This window comes from Echiichthys vipera, assembly GCF_963691815.1.
Source record: "Echiichthys vipera genome assembly, chromosome: 7".
Classification (NCBI taxonomy): Eukaryota; Metazoa; Chordata; class Actinopteri; order Perciformes; family Trachinidae; genus Echiichthys; species Echiichthys vipera.
This window is the reverse complement of record NC_139832.1, coordinates 3,971,654-3,990,989: the sequence shown is the minus strand read 5'-3', so window position 1 is coordinate 3,990,989 and position 19,336 is coordinate 3,971,654. Positions and strand designations below refer to the sequence as shown.

General features: G+C 45.0%; 1 protein-coding gene across 2 annotated transcripts in view; it reads left to right on the top strand.

Moving 5' to 3' along the window:
• The first annotated feature begins 344 nt into the window (after positions 1 to 344).
• Positions 345 to 19,336, top strand: part of met (MET proto-oncogene, receptor tyrosine kinase) — an 83,028-nt gene continuing 64,036 nt past the window's right edge. For both annotated transcript variants that reach the window (XM_083916531.1, XM_083916530.1), the window contains exons 1-2: positions 345 to 512; positions 2,030 to 3,230. In XM_083916531.1, the coding sequence (XP_083772657.1) occupies positions 2,031 to 3,230 (1,200 nt within the window). In that variant the 5' untranslated portion in view covers positions 345 to 512; position 2,030. The remainder of the gene's footprint in view (positions 513 to 2,029; positions 3,231 to 19,336) is intronic.

Here is a 19,336-nt window from a genome sequence, read left to right as displayed (position 1 = left end):
TGGTTATGTTCCACATGATTACCACTAACTAGAGCTCATCATTTGCTGTTTGCTCGGCTTTCTGACTGGCCTTCCTATCTCACTGTGTGTCTGCCTCACCTGAACTCCTCAAAGAGAGGAGCCGCCGCAGCACCTGGGTGCGTCACACACTTTGGAGAGAAAGAGGCGGAGCTTTACGCGCCACGAGAGGAGAGAGCGGCACCGCAGCGGCAGCAGCAGCAGCACAGCAGCGCGTTTCTGTGGATGCAGTCAGTCAGTGTTGAGTCTTACAGGTTTCAGCCGGAGAGCAAGCAAATACACTTGAACCAGTGTGAACAAACAAAGCAAAGACAGACAGAGAAAAACAACCGGACTATTTCTTTCTGGGATTTTATTTCACGGAAGAGCGAAGAGAAAAATCCCCAGAGATCACTTTGTACTTGATGAGAAAGTCAACAAGTCCCGCTCCTGGAGAGACCGGCGGAATATGATTTAGATCAAGGGGAGCGTACAGCACCGTGGCTCGCTAACAGGTGACTTTATTATCTCTCTTTCTCACCGTTTATTCACTTTTCTCTCCTCTTTTCATTTCGCTCAAACTCGTTTCGTGCGTAAATACGCAGAGACCCTGACCCTGGAACTCCTGACCCTCTCCTCCTCCACCTCCTCCACCTCCTCCTCCTCCCCTGGAAATACACACAGCCTGTTTTGAAATGTTTTCTCTGGCTCCTAACTCCATTTCACCAGCTTCCCATTTGTGTTTTCTGACACATTTCGCCATGAGTCACTTTCCTCTCGAACAGAAAATATTTTCACTCTTTTCCGCCGCCTTTTGTCCTTCTCAAAACACAGCCGTGCCATGATTAGTTACATTTATTGTGTTTGGTGCAGGTGCGCAATAATGTGCCCAATGTTACTCATAATTTTAGACCAAAACAAGACGAAACTCATCTCACCCTGCCCTTCATAACATCTATAATCCTGTGTTGGGTTCCAGATAAATGCTCCTTTTTATCTTTATTTTCTACTATATTCCCTTCTAGTTTTGCCTCAGACTCTTGTGTCTCTGGCACTTACTAGTAATGTTTAGGAGCTTGCCTACAAGCACCTGTTAGATCTGTCTGTCTCTATATATTCTCCCTGAAACACTGAGAATATAAAACGCAGCCCAGACTCAATGGTAACAGTGAGACATCAGTTAGAAATCCGCCAGTATGTGCACACATGGAATCTCAGTGTCTTTATGCAACACTGTGGGCATGCATTTCAAAACCAAAGCCACTGCGCTGCTGGATGTTATTGCCTTGTCTTGGTTTTTGCATCTGTTGAAACCACATGCAGATACGGGAGCATGCAAATACACACTTTGCAAATTCCCTGGTGCCCTTGCCCCCCCCCCCCCCCCCCCCCTATCCAAACCCCACCCCTCCCCCCACTAAAAGCATCCCCCAGTGGATTACCATTTAGTCGCTGGGGTTATTTATCATTTGACAGGATGGTCCCACTCGCCTTCTCCCTCCAGCCTCTTTTGTTTTAATTAAGTTTATCTCCGCTCCCTCGGGAACCTTGCTTGTCTAAACTTAGGCCGGTGGTTTGCGTCGCCCTGCAGAGCGGTCCGCTCTCTGGGTGATTCACTGCTCTGCCTCTCACTGTGGTCACTTGAGGAGGGAGCTCGGCACCGCAGAAGTGCTCACCCAGGTCTCACTGCTGGTTTGACAAGGGGTCAGTGGAGTCCGGTGATTAGGAGGCTGATATTAAAGCTTTGCATCATCATGAAGCCTTTAGTCACTTCAGTATGAATGGTTTCACTGCTCGTGGTGAAGTGAGTAAACCCTGGTTTCATACCCTGACACAGTTCCATTTATGAGTCTAAAAAGAGATTTTCGATGTCCCTCTATTTTCTCCTCGGTCCCTTTTCAGCTCATTCACACTCCAGACAATTGAGGTCACCTATTCAGAGATATGTATGATGAATGTTTTGAGTTCTCTGAGTTCCAGAAAGGGATGTTTTACTCTTACTAATTTCTCTTGTCTCTTATTTCTGGAACAGGATGAATCTCTTCTCGCTTCATGTCGTCACGCTGCTGTGGGCCTTGTGCTCCAGCGCGCGGGGCCAGTGTGATAAATCAGCTGAGACCGACAAACTGAACCTCTCCGTCACCTACGAGCTCCCAACGTTCACCGCAGACTTCCCCATCCAGAACATGGTCACGCTCGACGGGATCATCTACGTCGGGGCTGTAAACAGAATCTATGCCCTGGCCCCGAACCTCACAAAGCTGTCGGAGTACCACACTGGGCCGCTGCTTGCAAACGAGACCTGCGGCCAGACACCGATCGACGCAATCGGCGGCGGCAGGGTCGACAATCACAACGTCGCTTTGGTGGTGGAGAACATTTACGACAAGGGGTTGTACAGCTGCGGCTCTGCGGACAATGGGGTTTGCCGCCGTCACGTCCTGGATGATGACACCAGCCCCAAAACCGTAGATGAACAGGTCTACTGCTTTGCCCACAGAGTGAGTCAAGGCAAGGGTCAGCCTGTCGACTCGGATATTGTGGTCAGCCCTTCAGGCTCTCAGGTGCTCAATGTGGAAAGCAACGTCATCAAGTTTTTCGTCGGGAACTCTGAGATACCAGGCATTGGAAACATGTCGGGCACCGCGACACGTCACCATACCATTTCTCAACGGAAGATGAAGACGAGCCAGAACGGCTTCACTTTCTTCTCCAGCCGCTCCTTCATGGATCTTATTCCGTCTCTACGTGGAAACTACTACCTGCGATACGTTTACTCCTTCCACAGTGGACCTTTCACCTACTTCCTCACAGTGCAGCAGGTCAGCAAGGACTCCCAAGCCTACCACACCCGCATAGTCCGCACGTGCTCCTTGGACTTCGACATCCGCCGTTACGTGGAGATGCCCCTCGAATGCATCAGCACCGATAAAAGGCGGCGTCGCTCCGCGGAAGCCGTGAAGGTATTCAACATCCTCCAGGCGGCCAACGTCACCAAGGTGGGCAATGACGTTGAGCTGCAGAAGCAGCTGAAAGTAGAGGAAGGCGACGACGTGCTGTTCGCTGCCTTTGCACGGGGGAAACCGAACTCTCCAGAGCCGACCCCGAACTCGGCCGTCTGTGTCATGTCCCTGAAACACATCAACAACATGTTCAAGATGTACATGCAGAGGTGCAACACAGTAGACCCGTATCACTTCACCGGGTCGGACAAGAAGTCCTGCTACAATGTGGTAAGAGCTTGGAAGGGGGCTGGGCTCACTGTGCAGGGGGAGCTGATGTAGGACTCCTGCTTTGCGTTTGTATTTTCTGTAGGATAAAGGGAATTTTACTCTTTTCTATGCTGGTAAAAAAAAGCACAATCAGTATTTAAACCCTCAGCATTATGCAAGAGAGATGGAGACTGCTCCACAGTTGTTGTCTTTCCTGCTAAAGTTTTTACCTTTTTTTTACTTTTCTCTTGTTTAATTTAGCAAAAACATCCAAATCCTTCAAATCATTTTGACGTGAGATGGAAACTTCTTTGATTTCTACTGCTGTCTAAATGTTTATGAGACTTCCTATTGGTGATGCACGGATCAATCGCTCTGTGACCAGAATCCGCAGTTACAAAAAGGTTTCTTTATGCTCTCAATTGCCACATTTCTTCTTGTTATTGCTCTACAGAGAGACTGATTTCTCTTTAAGGAGATATACAGTAATGCTGCCTGTTGTAACATTTTTTCCAAAGCGTTCGACTCTTAAATTACAGTCTCCCCAGATCAGCAGAGTGTCATCATGATGTGGTTTTACGATGTTTTGTCAGACACATAAAATTAGCCCCTATCAGTCATCTGTTGTATGTGCATGGTTTGGTTTTTATCTTTAGAGTTATAGACCTCGGCTGTTTATTCACCGCAGGCAGGTTGGAGAGACCGGCTCAGTCACTGGGTGGTCTCAGGTTCAGGCAGCCAGTGTGTCTACTGGACCTCTGTCCTTGTGTTATTGTGTTCAAGTGTCCTTGAGCGAGACACTGAAGCATGACCTCCTTCTGACTTGTCCCCCTGACCTCCGACCCCTCCGGCGTACATGCAAGTCTTCATCATAGGGACATGTGAAGATACAAATTCCTGATTGCAGCGTGTTTTTAATTTGATGTTTAAGGCGATCTAAAGCTCTTTACGTGCCTGTTTTACATCCTGACGTTTGCGGATTGATTGCTGAAAAGCGGCGCATTTTTCATAGTTTTGGCTTTGTACCGCAGCTCATTTGGACTTGAAATAAAACAATGACTGCGAGGTTAAAGAGCAGGCTCTCAGCTATAATTTGAGGCTGTTCATGTCCATATTTGGTCAAGACTGTAGGACCAAGTGGAAACGTCATGACTGGTTGGGTTAGCCACCTGACCTCGATCCAACTGATCATGATGCGTTTCACTTGTTGGCAAAAAGCCAGTTGAACATGCATAAAGTGAAGTTGACTGAATTACATGTCTGGCAGAGCATCGCCAGGGAAGACGGCAAGTGTATGCAGGTGTATTTGTGTTGGAGGCTTCAGACAACGTATGAACAGGGCTACGGGTCTTTCACCTTCCATCCGATGTGGATGTAATCACCCTCAAATTAAAGCTGAAAGTCAGCCCTCTACCTCACAGTCACTGCCTCAGTTTGCATGCATCGCGCCAGCATGCTGCAGGCAAGCCAGTTGTTACCTTGCCTGTAGTCACTCACCTCCAATCCATTAACATTGCCTCAATCCATCAGTTGAATCATCTAATCAATAATGACATGAAGTTAACTGCTGACCACCCTGCCAAAGGGTCCGTCAATATGTGTACAAGGGCCGCCCCCGCCCCCCACCCCTGACTTCCTCTTTACTTAACCTCGCCATCAGTCAGGCAGTGGATTAGTCTCCTGGATATATTATACACTGAATGTGTTGTCAAAGGGCAAGCACATACAGGAGTAATACCAGCACGCTCCTGACTTCTGTCAAAACACGGTGTGTGTAACACAGTGTCGGTGTGTGTGTGTGTTACTACGCAGGATATTTTATGTATTAAGAACTAGTTTGAACACCGCTGCATGTCCCTCCCTTTATTGCTGCCGTTGCTTGGTAGTGCACCAAAACACCACGTGTAGAAAGCATCTCAGATACACTTACACAACACACAATACAGATACACAAGTACATCACAGCTAATCCTTTTTGAAAAGCAGGCTGTAATGTTATTATGTTCACTTTCGTACGGTATGACTCTTGAAACTTAACGTTGCATAATGAACATGGAGTCTGCATTAAATGTCCCCTTCAGAGTTTCCTGGTTTGCCTCTTCTAAACACACGTGTGTTTACATTCAGTCCGAGTGGTTCCCTGAAGCCTGACACTCATGTTGAGTGCATTTCCAGACTCATAAAACATTTGATAAGCAAATGACTTTGAATATTGCGAACCTTACATACTACGGCTTTGTTGAATACAAATCTTCATCGGTCCGTTACGGCATTCTGCTCTGTTACTTCTGCAAAGCGGGCTGCTGCTGTGTATAACAGACCATTGCTATGGACGCAGTTCTGATCTAGAGAACGTAAATAAGTCTGGTAAAAATTGACGTCAGCTGTTGCAAAAGAATATAAACTTAACGTCAAAATCAATATTTTGTGCCAGATCATCGATTTCTTTAAGTAGCTGTGTAATAAGCGGGATAATGTAAGCGCCCTGGGTCATTATTGCGAATGAAACCCCTCGAGGGGCATTCAAAACCTGCAATCCTGCATCATCCTGTCCAGGTTTCTTTTACCAATATGAATATGCCTCTGCAAATGCATTCAAATACATGGTGGGTGGGTGGGTGGGTGTTTGGGCACATCAGCACAGTCCTGACAGCCAACAGCGGCGGAGATCCACAGGGGAAAGTGAGGAATGCTGGGAGCTTGGAGGGGTTCGGGGGGGGCAGCGCATATCTGACTCTCAGCGAGCCGTGATGAATGGCTTGAGGATAACAGGGCATCAGCAGCTGGGCGGAAGATGATCCCCTGACCCGCTGTGGCAGCCGGCCACGCTGGCGAGGCCTCTTCCCCGACCCCCTCCACCCCCACCTGTTCCCAGCACCTGTGGGAAAAGTGGAAGTCACATCAGGAACACTAAAAGGCTTTTTATCTGGGCTGATGTTTTCACGGGTGATCGTTCCAAGAAGTCACATCTTGCTGTCTTTTGTCGGTTCTGTGGTACAAATTAGAGCCTATTCTGACCGTGACACGACTCGAAACTCAACATATTTCAGTGTATGACTTGGAGCGTCTCTGGCGGGGCGGCTGGAGTGCTGCCATTTGGGCACTTTCTTGTCACGGATGCACGATGCAGAAAATAATTAGAAAGTAGTTCAACATTTGGCGTTGACCTTCAGGCAGATCCTCTGGCTCCTGAAGCATCTTTGGTGAGCAGATGTGAAAAGTTTCGCCTGACGTAATGCTCAACAAGTGACTGTGCGAAAGCCTTCCCCAGCTGTAAACTGCTTACTCACACAGCCTGTTGTTGAGCTCCTGTGCTCCTCAGGATCAAAGCAAAGATCATCCTGTTACAAATCAAACAACCGACGCCTCGTGCGGCTCCGGCTCCAAACCGGTTAACAAGAGATGTATTGTTAGTGATGAACTTTCTTTCCTGAAGCCTCAAACAGTGATTGTCTGTTTCCACCTCGCTGGCAGTGAGTGGCGGTTTGAAAACTGCTGTTTTGATCACTCATAGTGAGAGTATGCTATTCCATTATTAGACATTCCTTCCTCTTGACTCACTTGATTACTGGGTCGACGTGAGACACGATATCAGTTTTGCACGACGTACGGTACGGCAGCATCTCTGTGAAGTATAATTATTATAGATAGAACCCTTTAGCTTTTAACTATGCGTATAACTCTGCAGAGCTGTGATGTGTCTACAAACATCAGGATTTAAAAGTCAACTTATTCTGACTGCATGCTTTTGTAGCTGCAGTGCTGTCCTCACTCAGACACGTACTCAAAATCAACAGTTTTTTCACTGCAGGACTCATCAGAGAGTCGAATAGCACAAAAACCTGCTGTTTCAAATTTGTGTGAAGCTCCAAACGCGCATACGCAGCAGGACAGTGCTGAACCGCTGCAGCCAAAAGAGCTTTTATCTCCGTTCAAGCTGTTTTTTTTTCGAAGTTCTCTTTTATTGCTGGCAGTCTCACATGTATCCTCTTGTCCTCAGCTGCCAGGTTAAGAAACAAGCTGTAACGACAAAAGACAGTTGAACAACTTCCCATCTGATGCTCGTGCTGTAAGCGCTAATCATAGCACCGCTTAATAGATTTATGACTTGTGTGCATGAGGCATATGGCAGATAGAGTCCGTTATCAAGAGGTTTGGGAGAGATAAGCGCGGCCGCGTTCGTAAAAGGTGCAAGCACTCAGAGGAGACATACTTAAGCGCACTGCGGGTTATTTTTGCTGTTTGCTCCACCGAACTGTATTTTCGGTGGAAAACTTCCCAATAGGGCTCTGGATGAGGTTGAAAGCTCAGTGTAAGAGCATGTTTGAAGTCTTTAAGTGGCGGTTGTCAGCTCAGACATGTCTCTTAACTTCGGTTTAGGCCGCAAGATATGATAAATGTTGTCATGATGAGTGGCTCTCTTTTCGGCTGTCTCGTGATGGATCAAATCTGCTGCTCTTATTGTGTCTGCGGGGCCGTTTCTGTCTTCGGGCTGCTCTTTTACATGAAGAGCGTGAAACTGAAGACATGAGTGCTATTCTTAATGAGACGTTGAGTTTGACTACTGCCTTTTATGTAACTCTGATACTTTTGCACAGTGCACTGCTATCATTTTAATTTAATCTGCATTCATAGGAGCAGAGGCACTTGAAGAAGAAGAAGAAGAATTACTTTATTTATCCCGCAACGGGGAAATTGAATGTTACATGTTACACACACAGGCCTGAAATACACACACATGCACAAACAGGACCTATACATGCAATTAAGGAGAGATGTTAGAGCGAGGGGGCTGCCAGTGACCAGCACCCGGAGCAGTTGGGGGTTTAGTGTCTTGCTCAACAGCAGCTCTGCAGTGCCCAGGAGATGAACACGCTCCATACATGGTCCACACAGGGACTTGAACCAGCGACCCTACGGTACCCAGCCAAGTCACCTATGGACTGAGCTACTGCCGCCCCAAAAGGAGCAAAAGGAGAAGCCACATGAGTCGATTTCATTATTTACAAAGGCCACACAGAAATTAATAATTACTAATCTCATTTTACACGCTAATTATAAACACATTTGAGTACTTTACGATACTTTTAACTAATTAGTTTCCAAGCATTAAAGGCCAAAACTTAACCTTAGTCTAGTCACGCTTTAATTTGATTAACCCAGTTATTTTGGAGTATTTCACTGGCTCTCTTTTTTATGTATCGATCCCACCCCCAGAATGTGCTGTTGTCTAATGGTATCACTTTTTAAAAAAAAAGGCCATTTAGTCGGGTAATGTAGTGTGCAGAGCCATAGCAAAGGAATTGGAGCGTCCCCAACGCGCCTGACACCCGTTCCCATAAGTCTGTGAAGAGAGCAGGAACGCTCGAGACGAAAAAATAAAAAGATCAACCACGGGTCAAAATTATCATTGGATTACCATTGATTCCACAAAACCCACCAAATGCTGATTGCTTTTAAATTGAATTTGCAGCCTGATTGATTATCGTGTGTGTGGAATATAATTCCAGCTACAAGATGCTTTTGACCGACAGTCATTTTAATTAGCCCGCCTGTTTTTAATGAACAAGCAGCCATAGATGCACATTGATTTTATGTTATTCTGTTAAGGAATTCCTAATAATTTTGATTATGATGTACAATAAAGATCCAGTTATGGAACTTCAGATATCTTTGTCTTTGCCAGTCAGGCGTTTGGTCACTAGATAAAGATTTAATTGTATTTGAACGTAAGACAGTTGCATAAAGCACTTGACTAAATAAGACAGCAGCAGGAAGGCGTTGCATAACTTCATAGGATGCATTGAAAAGAATTGCAGCAAAAAACAAAACAACAACAACCTATTGATGTTGTGTCCTTTTTTAATGGTCAGCATTCAGGTGCCTGCAAGACTTGAGACCTAACTTGGACTTGCCCTAAAACCTACAAAGGCACCTCTGGAAATAGGTGCATTTGTTTCCAAATGTAGATTTGTCTGACATACAGTACGGTACTTATGGTACATACGGTACATACAGTACATATGGTACGTACGGTACATACGGTACATACAGTACATATGGTACATACGGTACATACAGTACATATGGTACGTACGGTACATACGGTACATACAGTACGGTACATACATACGGTACATACAGTACGGTACATACAGTACGGTACATACGGTACATACATACGGTACGGTACATACGGTACGGTACATGCATACGGTACATACATACATATGGTACATACGGTACGGTACATACAGTACATACATACGGTACATGCGGTACGGTACATACGGTACATACATACATATGGTTCATACATACGGTACATACGGTACATACATACAGTACATACAGTACATACGGTACATACCGTACATAACGTACATACAGTACATACATACAAGTACATACATACATATGGTACATACATACGGTACATACGGTACATACATACAGTACATACGGTACATACGGTACATACCGTACATAACGTACATACAGTACATACATACAAGTACATACATACATATGGTACGTACATAACGTACATACAGTAAATACATACAGTACATACGGTACATACATACGGTACATACATACGGTACATAACGTACATACAGTACATACATACGGTACATACGTTACATACATACGGTACATACAGTACATATACGGTACATACGGTACATACAGTACGGTACATACAGTACGGTACATACGGTACATGCATACATATGGTACATACGGTACGGTACATACAGTACATACATACGATACATACATACATATGGTACATACGGTACGGTACATACAGTACATACATACGATACATACATACATATGGTACATACGGTACGGTACATACAGTACATACATACGATACATACATACATATGGTACATACGGTACGGTACATACAGTACATACATACGGTACATACAGTACATACATACGATACATACATACATATGGTACATACAGTACGGTACATACAGTACGGTACATACGATACATACATACATATGGTACATGCGGTACGGTACATACAGTACATACATACGGTACATACATACATATGGTACATACGGTACGGTACATACAGTACATACATACGGTACATACAGTACATACATACGATACATACATACATATGGTACATACAGTACGGTACATACGGTACATACAATACATACATATGGTACATACGGTACGGTACATACATACAGTACGGTACATACATACGTTACATACGGTACATACATACGGTACATACATACAGTACGGTACATACATACGTTACATACAATACATACATACGGTACATACATACGGTTCATACGGTACATACGTACTGGGTGAGTAAAGTTTATTCACACTTTAAAAGTTCACAAAGAAGTTTACAGAAAGAAAGAGAAGTGTTGTGGAAATAGAAAAATCAACAAGATTGTTATCATATCAAGAAAATAAGAAACATGTTGGGACGTTTACACTGTTGACCTGTGTGTATGTGCATGTGGAAAAGTAAAGTTACGTCCATTATTATTATTATTATCATGTGTATCAGTTGCCGTGCAGTTAATACACTGCATGTGTCAAAGCCCTACCATCCGTGATAAGAGCTGGGCTGTAATAACGACAGTAACTGATGTGTCCATCATCAGTTGAAGCGTCCCTGATACTTGATGCATTCATAGTTTTCCAGGAGCAGAAGAGGAGACCCACAGCAGCCCGACAATAGGTGGGCTTAATAGTGTGAATGTCTCAGTAACGCCGCTGATTCAATGGGTTCTGCTGTGGATGTCACGCTTTTTAGCCCCACATGCCCGAGCCTGCTCCTCATAACATCACTAAATTGGTATTTGTTCGCATTAACTCTCCGTCTGCATGAACCGCACGTACAGAAGAGAAGGCTTTACTGAGGCTGTTGTACAAAAACAAATCCACATTATATTATCACCTAGAATGCATCTTGTTTTTTAAGATGCTGATGATGTGTCATTTTATATTGCTGTAGTCCTTTGACCTTTTAATCTTGAACATTGTAATACTAGACAAGACTGTTGGAACTCGTGTGATAAAATACTGTGTAAACATTCACCGCTGTTGGGAGCCAGAAAATGCATCAGTGAAAATCCTGTTTTTATAACTCACTGCGGTGGATTAAACTCCAAAACTATTTTCCATTTCACCTTCAGGACACGGAGACATGCAACATGTGCTGCATGTACAGAGCAAGAGATTTACCGTCTGGAGAAACTACAATAATAATTACAATATTTAGTAATTCAAGTGTAAAAGTGTAATACAAAGAAGTCTGAGTGTGGATGTAAAAGTTCTTATATCTTTATATTCCGTGTGAGATGATTGCGTCTGATATGCGGGACAGGATCTGTTGCCACACAAGAAGCCAATCCTACCTAAGCTGGGATGAACCTAAACATATAAATGTTGAAAAAAAGGCATTGAGGCATCACTGCCCTCTCGGAGACTGTGTCCCGCATGCCCGAGCCTGTACATGCGATCGCAAAGCAGGGTGCAGAACTCAGCGGTGCCCTCAGCAGACGGGCGGGTCTCCAGCGGCGTACAGCGACTGACAAAAGAATGAAAATACTACAGTACGTCCTGTCCCGTCCTGTCCTTCTTAGTCCTTGTAAGCCCCAGTTTAAAAGAGTGTGTGTGTGCGTGTGCGTGTGATGAAAATGAGATTAGATCTGCTGGGCTTCAGTACCCTGCATCTACCTCAGAACACACTCTCTCACCCAGATCATCAAGTGTACGTGTGCACGCAGGTACAAACGTAACAGAGTTAGACCAGTTGTTGATGGATCAAGCTGTTTTTCCACCACACAATCAATCAACGGGGTTCATTTGTCAAGCTTATGCACAACAATTCGTATGATATCTCGTCTTCTGTGCAACACAGTGAATTGGTGACCAGAAGTAGACCATGGTGGTTAAGTGTAGGCACCAAAACACTTGGTTAAAATGAGAGAAAAGGTTGTGGTTTGGCTTCTTACATTAGGGTCCAAACACCAGTCCCCCCGAGTGAAAGCCCAGTGTTTTGGGTCCCATCCACCACCAAGAACTTATACACCATATAGTCTATACCTTATTCTACGTCACCTTTGCTCTGGACATCACTTTTCTTCATTCATTCATTCATTCATCTTCAACCTCTTGTCCCGGGGAGCTGACAGCTGACATCGGATGCGAGGCGGGGTCCACCCTGGACAGGACGCCAGTCTGTCGCAGGGCACATAGAGACGAACAGAGACAGACAACCATTCACACCTACGGGTGCTTTAGAGTCATCAATGAATCGAACACGTGCACGTCTTTGGACTGTGGGAGGAAACCGGAGAACCCGGAGAAAACCAACGCAGACACGGGGACAACATGCTAAATCCACACATAAAGGCCTCAGCTGGGATGCGAACCAGGAACCCTCTCACTGTGATGCGACAGTGCTAACCACTACTCCACCGTGTTGCAATTAAATATGAATTACAGTGCATTACTTTTTGTAGTCATATGTAGAAACGGAATAAGAACAGCCTGCAATTAGTCCATTAATCTAGTCCATCATCTGAATATTAATGACATTAAAATGTCACTGCTTTCAGCTACTCAAATGTGCTGATTCTGTCAATTTTCAATGATATTAAACTAAATATCTCTTGGGTTTGTTAAATATGTTCACTTCATTGTTAGTTACAGCCCTAAAATATTAATAATGTTGTGTTCAGGGTTTCAGATGAGAGTAAGTAAGAATAGTAACATGAAAAATACAGTAATTTGCAGCTTCAGTGCAACAATCACTCACATCAGAGAGTGTAGAAGTAGTACAGTGTGACCCAGCGCACGCTGACTGGCCACATACAGTATGAAGCAATGTTTGCTCAGTGAGTGCTGGCAGCTGTGTGCCCGCTGCTCAGGTGGGCGGCTGCATCACCTGGCAGCCGTGTCCGGGCAGGTACCTCTGCGTGAGGAGAGTCTCGGTCAGCACCCACACGCAGCTGCACAGCGCATCAGGACAAAAGCATTACTTTATCCAACGTAATGGTACAGTATGATGCAGTTACATGAACGGTTAGCCTTTAAATAACCTTAACTTGAAGCCGTGCCAACCGACAAGCCCCGGGATGATTTATGCCACGACGGAACATCAATCTTGCATCGATTTTAAATCAACGATCGCCTTACAGCATGACAGACTTCATCGTTCTTTAGTAGCAGGAGATAAAACTGTCAGACACGCACGTCGTCTCCTCTGTTTCAACACATCTTGTCCACCTCAGTGGCATTGGTTCAGTGTGAGTCCGTTCATGTGTGCAGGCATTTCCCGGACCATTTTCTACATGACTTCACACTCACTCAGTGTCGCTGTTTAGTTTTGAATCCGCGGGGTTAATGATTAGCCCAGGAGTTCAGTTTCTTGTTTTGCTGGAAAGCTGCGAGTGTGTGTGTGTGTGTGTGTGTGTGCGCGTAAATCCTTTTGCATAGGCTTCTGTATGCACATCTTATCTTTGTTCCCTAGATAACAAGTGTAGTAGTAAATATGCGAACCACCAGCGCTTGCAAGATGTCTTCCAGTAAAGGGGGGGTGGGAAACTACCACCAGCCAACATCGGCCGAATACTGTTCGATGTAGGCCACGGCTGATAAGGTGTTTAGTGGTAACCACCGCTCTGTCAGATAAACTCCATCATGCGTTCTTCTCTCTTCTCATTCGTCACTTGTTCAGCTGCTCAAATGGGAGATTTTGCTGCTTCTCTCTTTCATTGTTGATCGAATATCTTCGGTGTGTCGTCAGTTAGACCTCCAGGAGGGGATTTTCCCTATTTTCTGACAGTTTATAGAGTAATTGATGAATCATTTGTCCAAAGAAAAACACCATCAGTTGCAACTCTACTGCAAACTTTGAAAAATAGCATGTGAATACCTCCCCTTTGCTACATTTGGGGCGGCAGTAGCTCAGTCCATAGGTGACTTGGCTGGGAACTGGAGGGTCACTGGTTTGAGTCCCTGTGTGGACAATGAATGGAGCGTGGACTGGTGGCTGGAGAGGTGCCAGTTCATCTCCTGGGCACTGCAGGGGTGCTGTTGAGCCCGCAACTGCTCGGGGCGCCGGTCACTGGCAGCCCCCTCGCTCTAACATCTCTCCACTAGTTGCATGTATATAGGTCTGTGCATGTGTGTGTATTTCGGGCGTGTGTGTGTAACATGAAAAAAAAATAGAGTGAAAATTGAATTTCCCCATTGCGGGATTAATAAAGAAATTCTTCTTCTTCTTCTGGAGAAATACTTTGTTTCTGGTGAATTGAATAAAGTGCCTCGGTGATCGTCGTGGCCCAGTCGTGTTTTGAAACAAACAAAAGGTCGATGAGATGCCTTCCTGCTGACAGACCCGTCTCTGATTGGATTTCTTAAATGCTTCCCTTGCAGCACGGAGCTGTTTGCCAGCAGCGCCAGAAGCCATTTATGATACACTTGTTTAGTGTCAAATATGGAGGAGCTTTGCTCTGCTGAGCTTATGAGTCAAGGCCCTCCAGCTATTTCCTAATCAGCAGCATGCCTCCTACTCTTCTATTTCACCACATGGTGATATCCTGCTCTCGACTGAAACGAGGCGTGTGGATGCTTATCTATCATCCCCCCACGCTCTAAATGAAGGACCAAAAGCAATCTCCTTTTTTTCCTCCTGCTGCCGTCCCGAGCCGCGGCCTCACCTCGACCTCGGATCGCTCTCATTTCCTCAACTCTGGATCCTTGAAGCGTCGTCATAAGGTCTCAGTCTGGCCCTTTGAAAACGCTCATGATCACAAAGTTCACTAGAGCAGCAAATGGTCCCGGCAGCCCTGCGGTTACAAATGCTTGGGAGAGAGGAATGAAATGTTACCTCATCTCCATTTTTCTCTCCAGCTTCAGTGAGGAGTACATGGAAAGCCAAGTTGTTTGTAGATATTTATGTCAAATCAAATCAAATCAACCTTTATTTAAACAGCGCTTTTCATACAGAAAAGTATCGCAAAGTGCCGAGTTACAGAGATGAACAGAAAAAGAGAAACATCAAATAAAATCAGGAGAAGAAAGTTTAAAGAACCCTCCCACCCCCACAGTCATGCACAGAGACACACACACATATGTATACGTTCATACACACATTCACACATACACACACACACACACACACACCTACACAAACACTAGCTGTCACCACAGAGACATGGCCGGGCAGCAAGACCTGAGGTACAGAGGAGGCTAGAGGAAGCTACCTTTGGGGGGCCAACCACACCGGGAGAGATCCCAGTCCAAGGTCACAGGGAGCACCGCCACAGAGACCCCCCCCCCCCACAGTCATGCACGGAGACATGTTTACGTTCATACACACATTCACACATACACACACAGCCACGCTGACACACAGACACACACTCACACACTCATACCTACACAAACACTAGCTGTCACCACAGAGACATGGCCGGGCAGCGAGACCTGAGGTACAGAGGAGGCTAGAGGAAGCTACCTTTGGGGGGTCAACCACACCTGGAGAGATCCCAGTCTTAGGTCACAGACACCACCCCCACAGTCATGCACAGAGACATATATACGTTCATACACACATTCACACACACACACACAGCCATGCTGACACACAGACACACACACACAGACTCAAACCTACACAAACACTAGCTGTCACTACAGAGACATGGCCGGGCAGCGAGACCTGAGGTACAGAGGAGGCTAAATGACCTGGTGGAGACATGGACAGAAACTTTAAGCTCATCCTGTAAATGCATGTCAACTCCGTTTATTTACGTCTCAAAACATGGACAAACAAAACCACATCTACCTTTAGGTCCGTCAGAGCGAGAAGGGCTTTGTCATTTGGGTGAACTTACCCTTTAAGTTTCTTCTGATGTGGAATATCTGTCATTTACACGAACCAGACAAACGACCTCTGTTCTGTTGATGGTTTGAAGAAACAGCTCCAGACACATTTTTATGATATTGTTTTTAATTCATTCCACTTTTTTAACTGTATTGTTTTTATTTCTCATACTTGTTTTATGGCTTTTGTGTCTTAAAATCGATTTTTATTATTATTAACTTCTAATTTAATTTCTACTTTTACTTCACAATACTGATTTATCACCAGTCCTGTGATATTTTATCATTTTAGAAGTTTATTGCATTTTTTTGTTTAATTATAATCGATTTTTCTTTATTTTTTTGAGCTGCATTTTATGTTCGAAAGGTGCCAAATAAATAAAGTTATTATTATTATTATTACCAATATTTCTGAGAAATATATAGATTTAGAAATAGCGTCACTTGCCATTCATTTTATTTATATTTATTTCTTATTCAAATCAGTATGAACATGATGTTTACTTAGCCATTTATTTGATTTTAATGTTTTTATTTATTTTCTCAGTGTTCATTTCTAGAATTGTAATGTAATATATGTCATATACTGGATATATAATAATGTTAAATATTCTTTAGTAAAGTTATTTGTTTAGGACATCATCCTTCTTCTACTTTTGCAGAGTCATATTGGTGCAAAATCGATGCACAATCCACATTGAAAAGGTCTATTTTCATGCACTATATTCACTATTTCCCCTCTATTGACAACTTTAACGTGCTTCCTGAATACACAACAACAACCTATCAGGTAACCTGCACTTTCTTAACCAAATGGAAATGGCTAACGTGTCATTCCAGAGGAAGGTCTCACCTCTGATGACGGCTAATACCTCCCATTCCCTTCAGCCGCTAATCCCCACACAATGCAAGCAAAGGATTGCGGCTGAATGTGTGCACAAGTAATGGAGGCAAAGAGAGAAGAGACCCTCCTCCCCGTCTCTCTGTCCGCACACTTGCGTGGCTTTTAACCAGCCCGCTGCACTCCCAAACAATGCACCGCAAACAGAGAGGCTATCTAAGTCGATCCCTGGGACACCGCACATATTGTGTCCGCAGGCTTTGATCTTATCTTCCTCACCGGTGATCTTAGCTTGAATCATAATGCCGGGGCAGGAAGACAAGCTCACGCATGAGAGGGCTGAGTAGCTTTTCTGGGAAGTGAACGGCGTGATTTTACGGTTAAAACCCTGATTTTGTTTTTGATTGTTTTGGTTTTTGAGCGAGAAGAAAGTCTTCAAAATAAGCGCTTTCCCGAAAAACAGCTATTGGGTTTTTGTTTTTTTTTAGTTTTATGGGAATCCAGAAATTGTTGTTGTTTATTTTGGGGGGAAACAAAGATTACCACTTTGCTTTCAAGTCAAGAAAACCATTGCCATAGTTAGATTGCGTCACACATTATTCAAAGTAAGAGATGGCACCGAGCCCTCATCATGAAGTCATGAGCATTAGAGAGTCTGGCTCCAGGCCTGGTGGCTCAGTAAGTGAGCGCGAGCAGATGCTGCAAAATTATTCAGAGCCCGATCCCTGAAGATCTTTTGATATATGTGTGTGTACGAGTGTGTGAGAAGAAGGGTTGAGCAACGCCGTGGAGCCAGATGCCAACTTCCAAGTTTTACAAGTGTGAAAAAGTAGCACAAAGATGCATTGTTGCCCCCGTGTTTGTGTTTGCTTCATCGTGCGGCGTGGAGACTGTGAAGCGCTCGTACGGCCTGCCACCTGCAAGCTGTCAGGACACGCAGTGAAAGACTTTATGGTGACTTCATAAAGATCTGCTCCTATAAAAAAAACCCACTCTGTTTTGTGAAGTTGTTTTGATGAGGTTTTGGCTGTTTGTGTATGTCACACTTATATTTAGCTCAGTTGGTTTCCATGCAAAGCTGCTGGAATATTACATTTGCTCTTCTGTGTCACTTGGTGAAAAGGGGGGGCATGTATGAAAGGCTGTGCCGCTGGGCAATAAGAAGCACGCTCCCTGTGAAGGACGTTTGCTTCCAGGACTGTCGCCGACGCTCTGCAGTCGTACTTGTTTTGTTTTCCTCAGCTGGCTCCGGTCTGAGATCTACACAGAGTGGGAACACAGAGTTTCTGCCAGCACGGAGCCTGCCAGCGATCTCCTCTCATCCAAGACTGCGCTGACACGAGGAGGCCCGAGTGTTCAGACCTCTTTATTGACCTTGGGTTGATAAGCTGTCTTGCTGATGAAGCTCAGGCCAGTGCTGTTTACAACCCGAGGTTATCTGGCTGCTCCTCAACGGCTGCTGTTGGGCTGCGCCTCTCCAGCTGCTGTTTCCCTGCCTTACCTCACGTATGAGCGAGGCCCCTGCAGTTCAATCCGTCTCCGAGACAGAAAATTGCCCCCTGTGATCTGGAAAAAGAATGAGAAGCAGAGAGAGCCACTTATAGCCGCGAAGGCAATATGCTTTAAATGGTAGCGAGAAGGCCCTGCCCCCGAGGAGCTGGTTTTTGGCAATTTCTGCTCGCAGTGAAATCTTCGCTGTGAAGATTCTGCCAAGTGTCTGCACCGGTGGGTGGATTTGATTATTCCAGACTGCGAGGAAACAGGAATTCTGGAAAAAGAAAATGTCAGTTTTAGCACATAGTGCATAATCCTGCTTCAAATTCGATGTAGTCCTTGCAGACATAAAGGGACGATTATTTTGACATTTGCAATGAAGCTGTTGTGGCAGTGCGTGGCAGAAACAGCTGTACTTTTAACCTTTGTAACGACGGGACAGCCCACCGCCATGATGTCTTTTAGGGCGCACTCACACTGTCCTCCCCTCCAGGCCCGTTTGTACTCACACTACCTGGGCCTCGGAGAATGCTTCTTGCTGCCTATACGTCATCACGTCGTAACACGTCACACACATTGATGACGTCACCGCGATGCGTCGCTTTGTTTACAAATCTTTCCATAGACCTCTGAGTTTTTGTGCGTCTTGTCGACTGTTTTTGAATCTTTTCATCGACCAAATCTGCAGTAAACACTCCACCTCCGCATCACACCAACGTGAACCTTTCACCTCCGTTGTAGTTGTTGTTAAATGTCTGCGCATGGTCCCTCATTCTATGTTCTATGTCCGAACAGGCGCACAGTAAATGACGTGAGAGCTGCCCTCGTACACGTGCACACGCTCGTGCTCGTACATGTGCAAACACGCTCTACAAAATCCCACCTCTCTCAGACG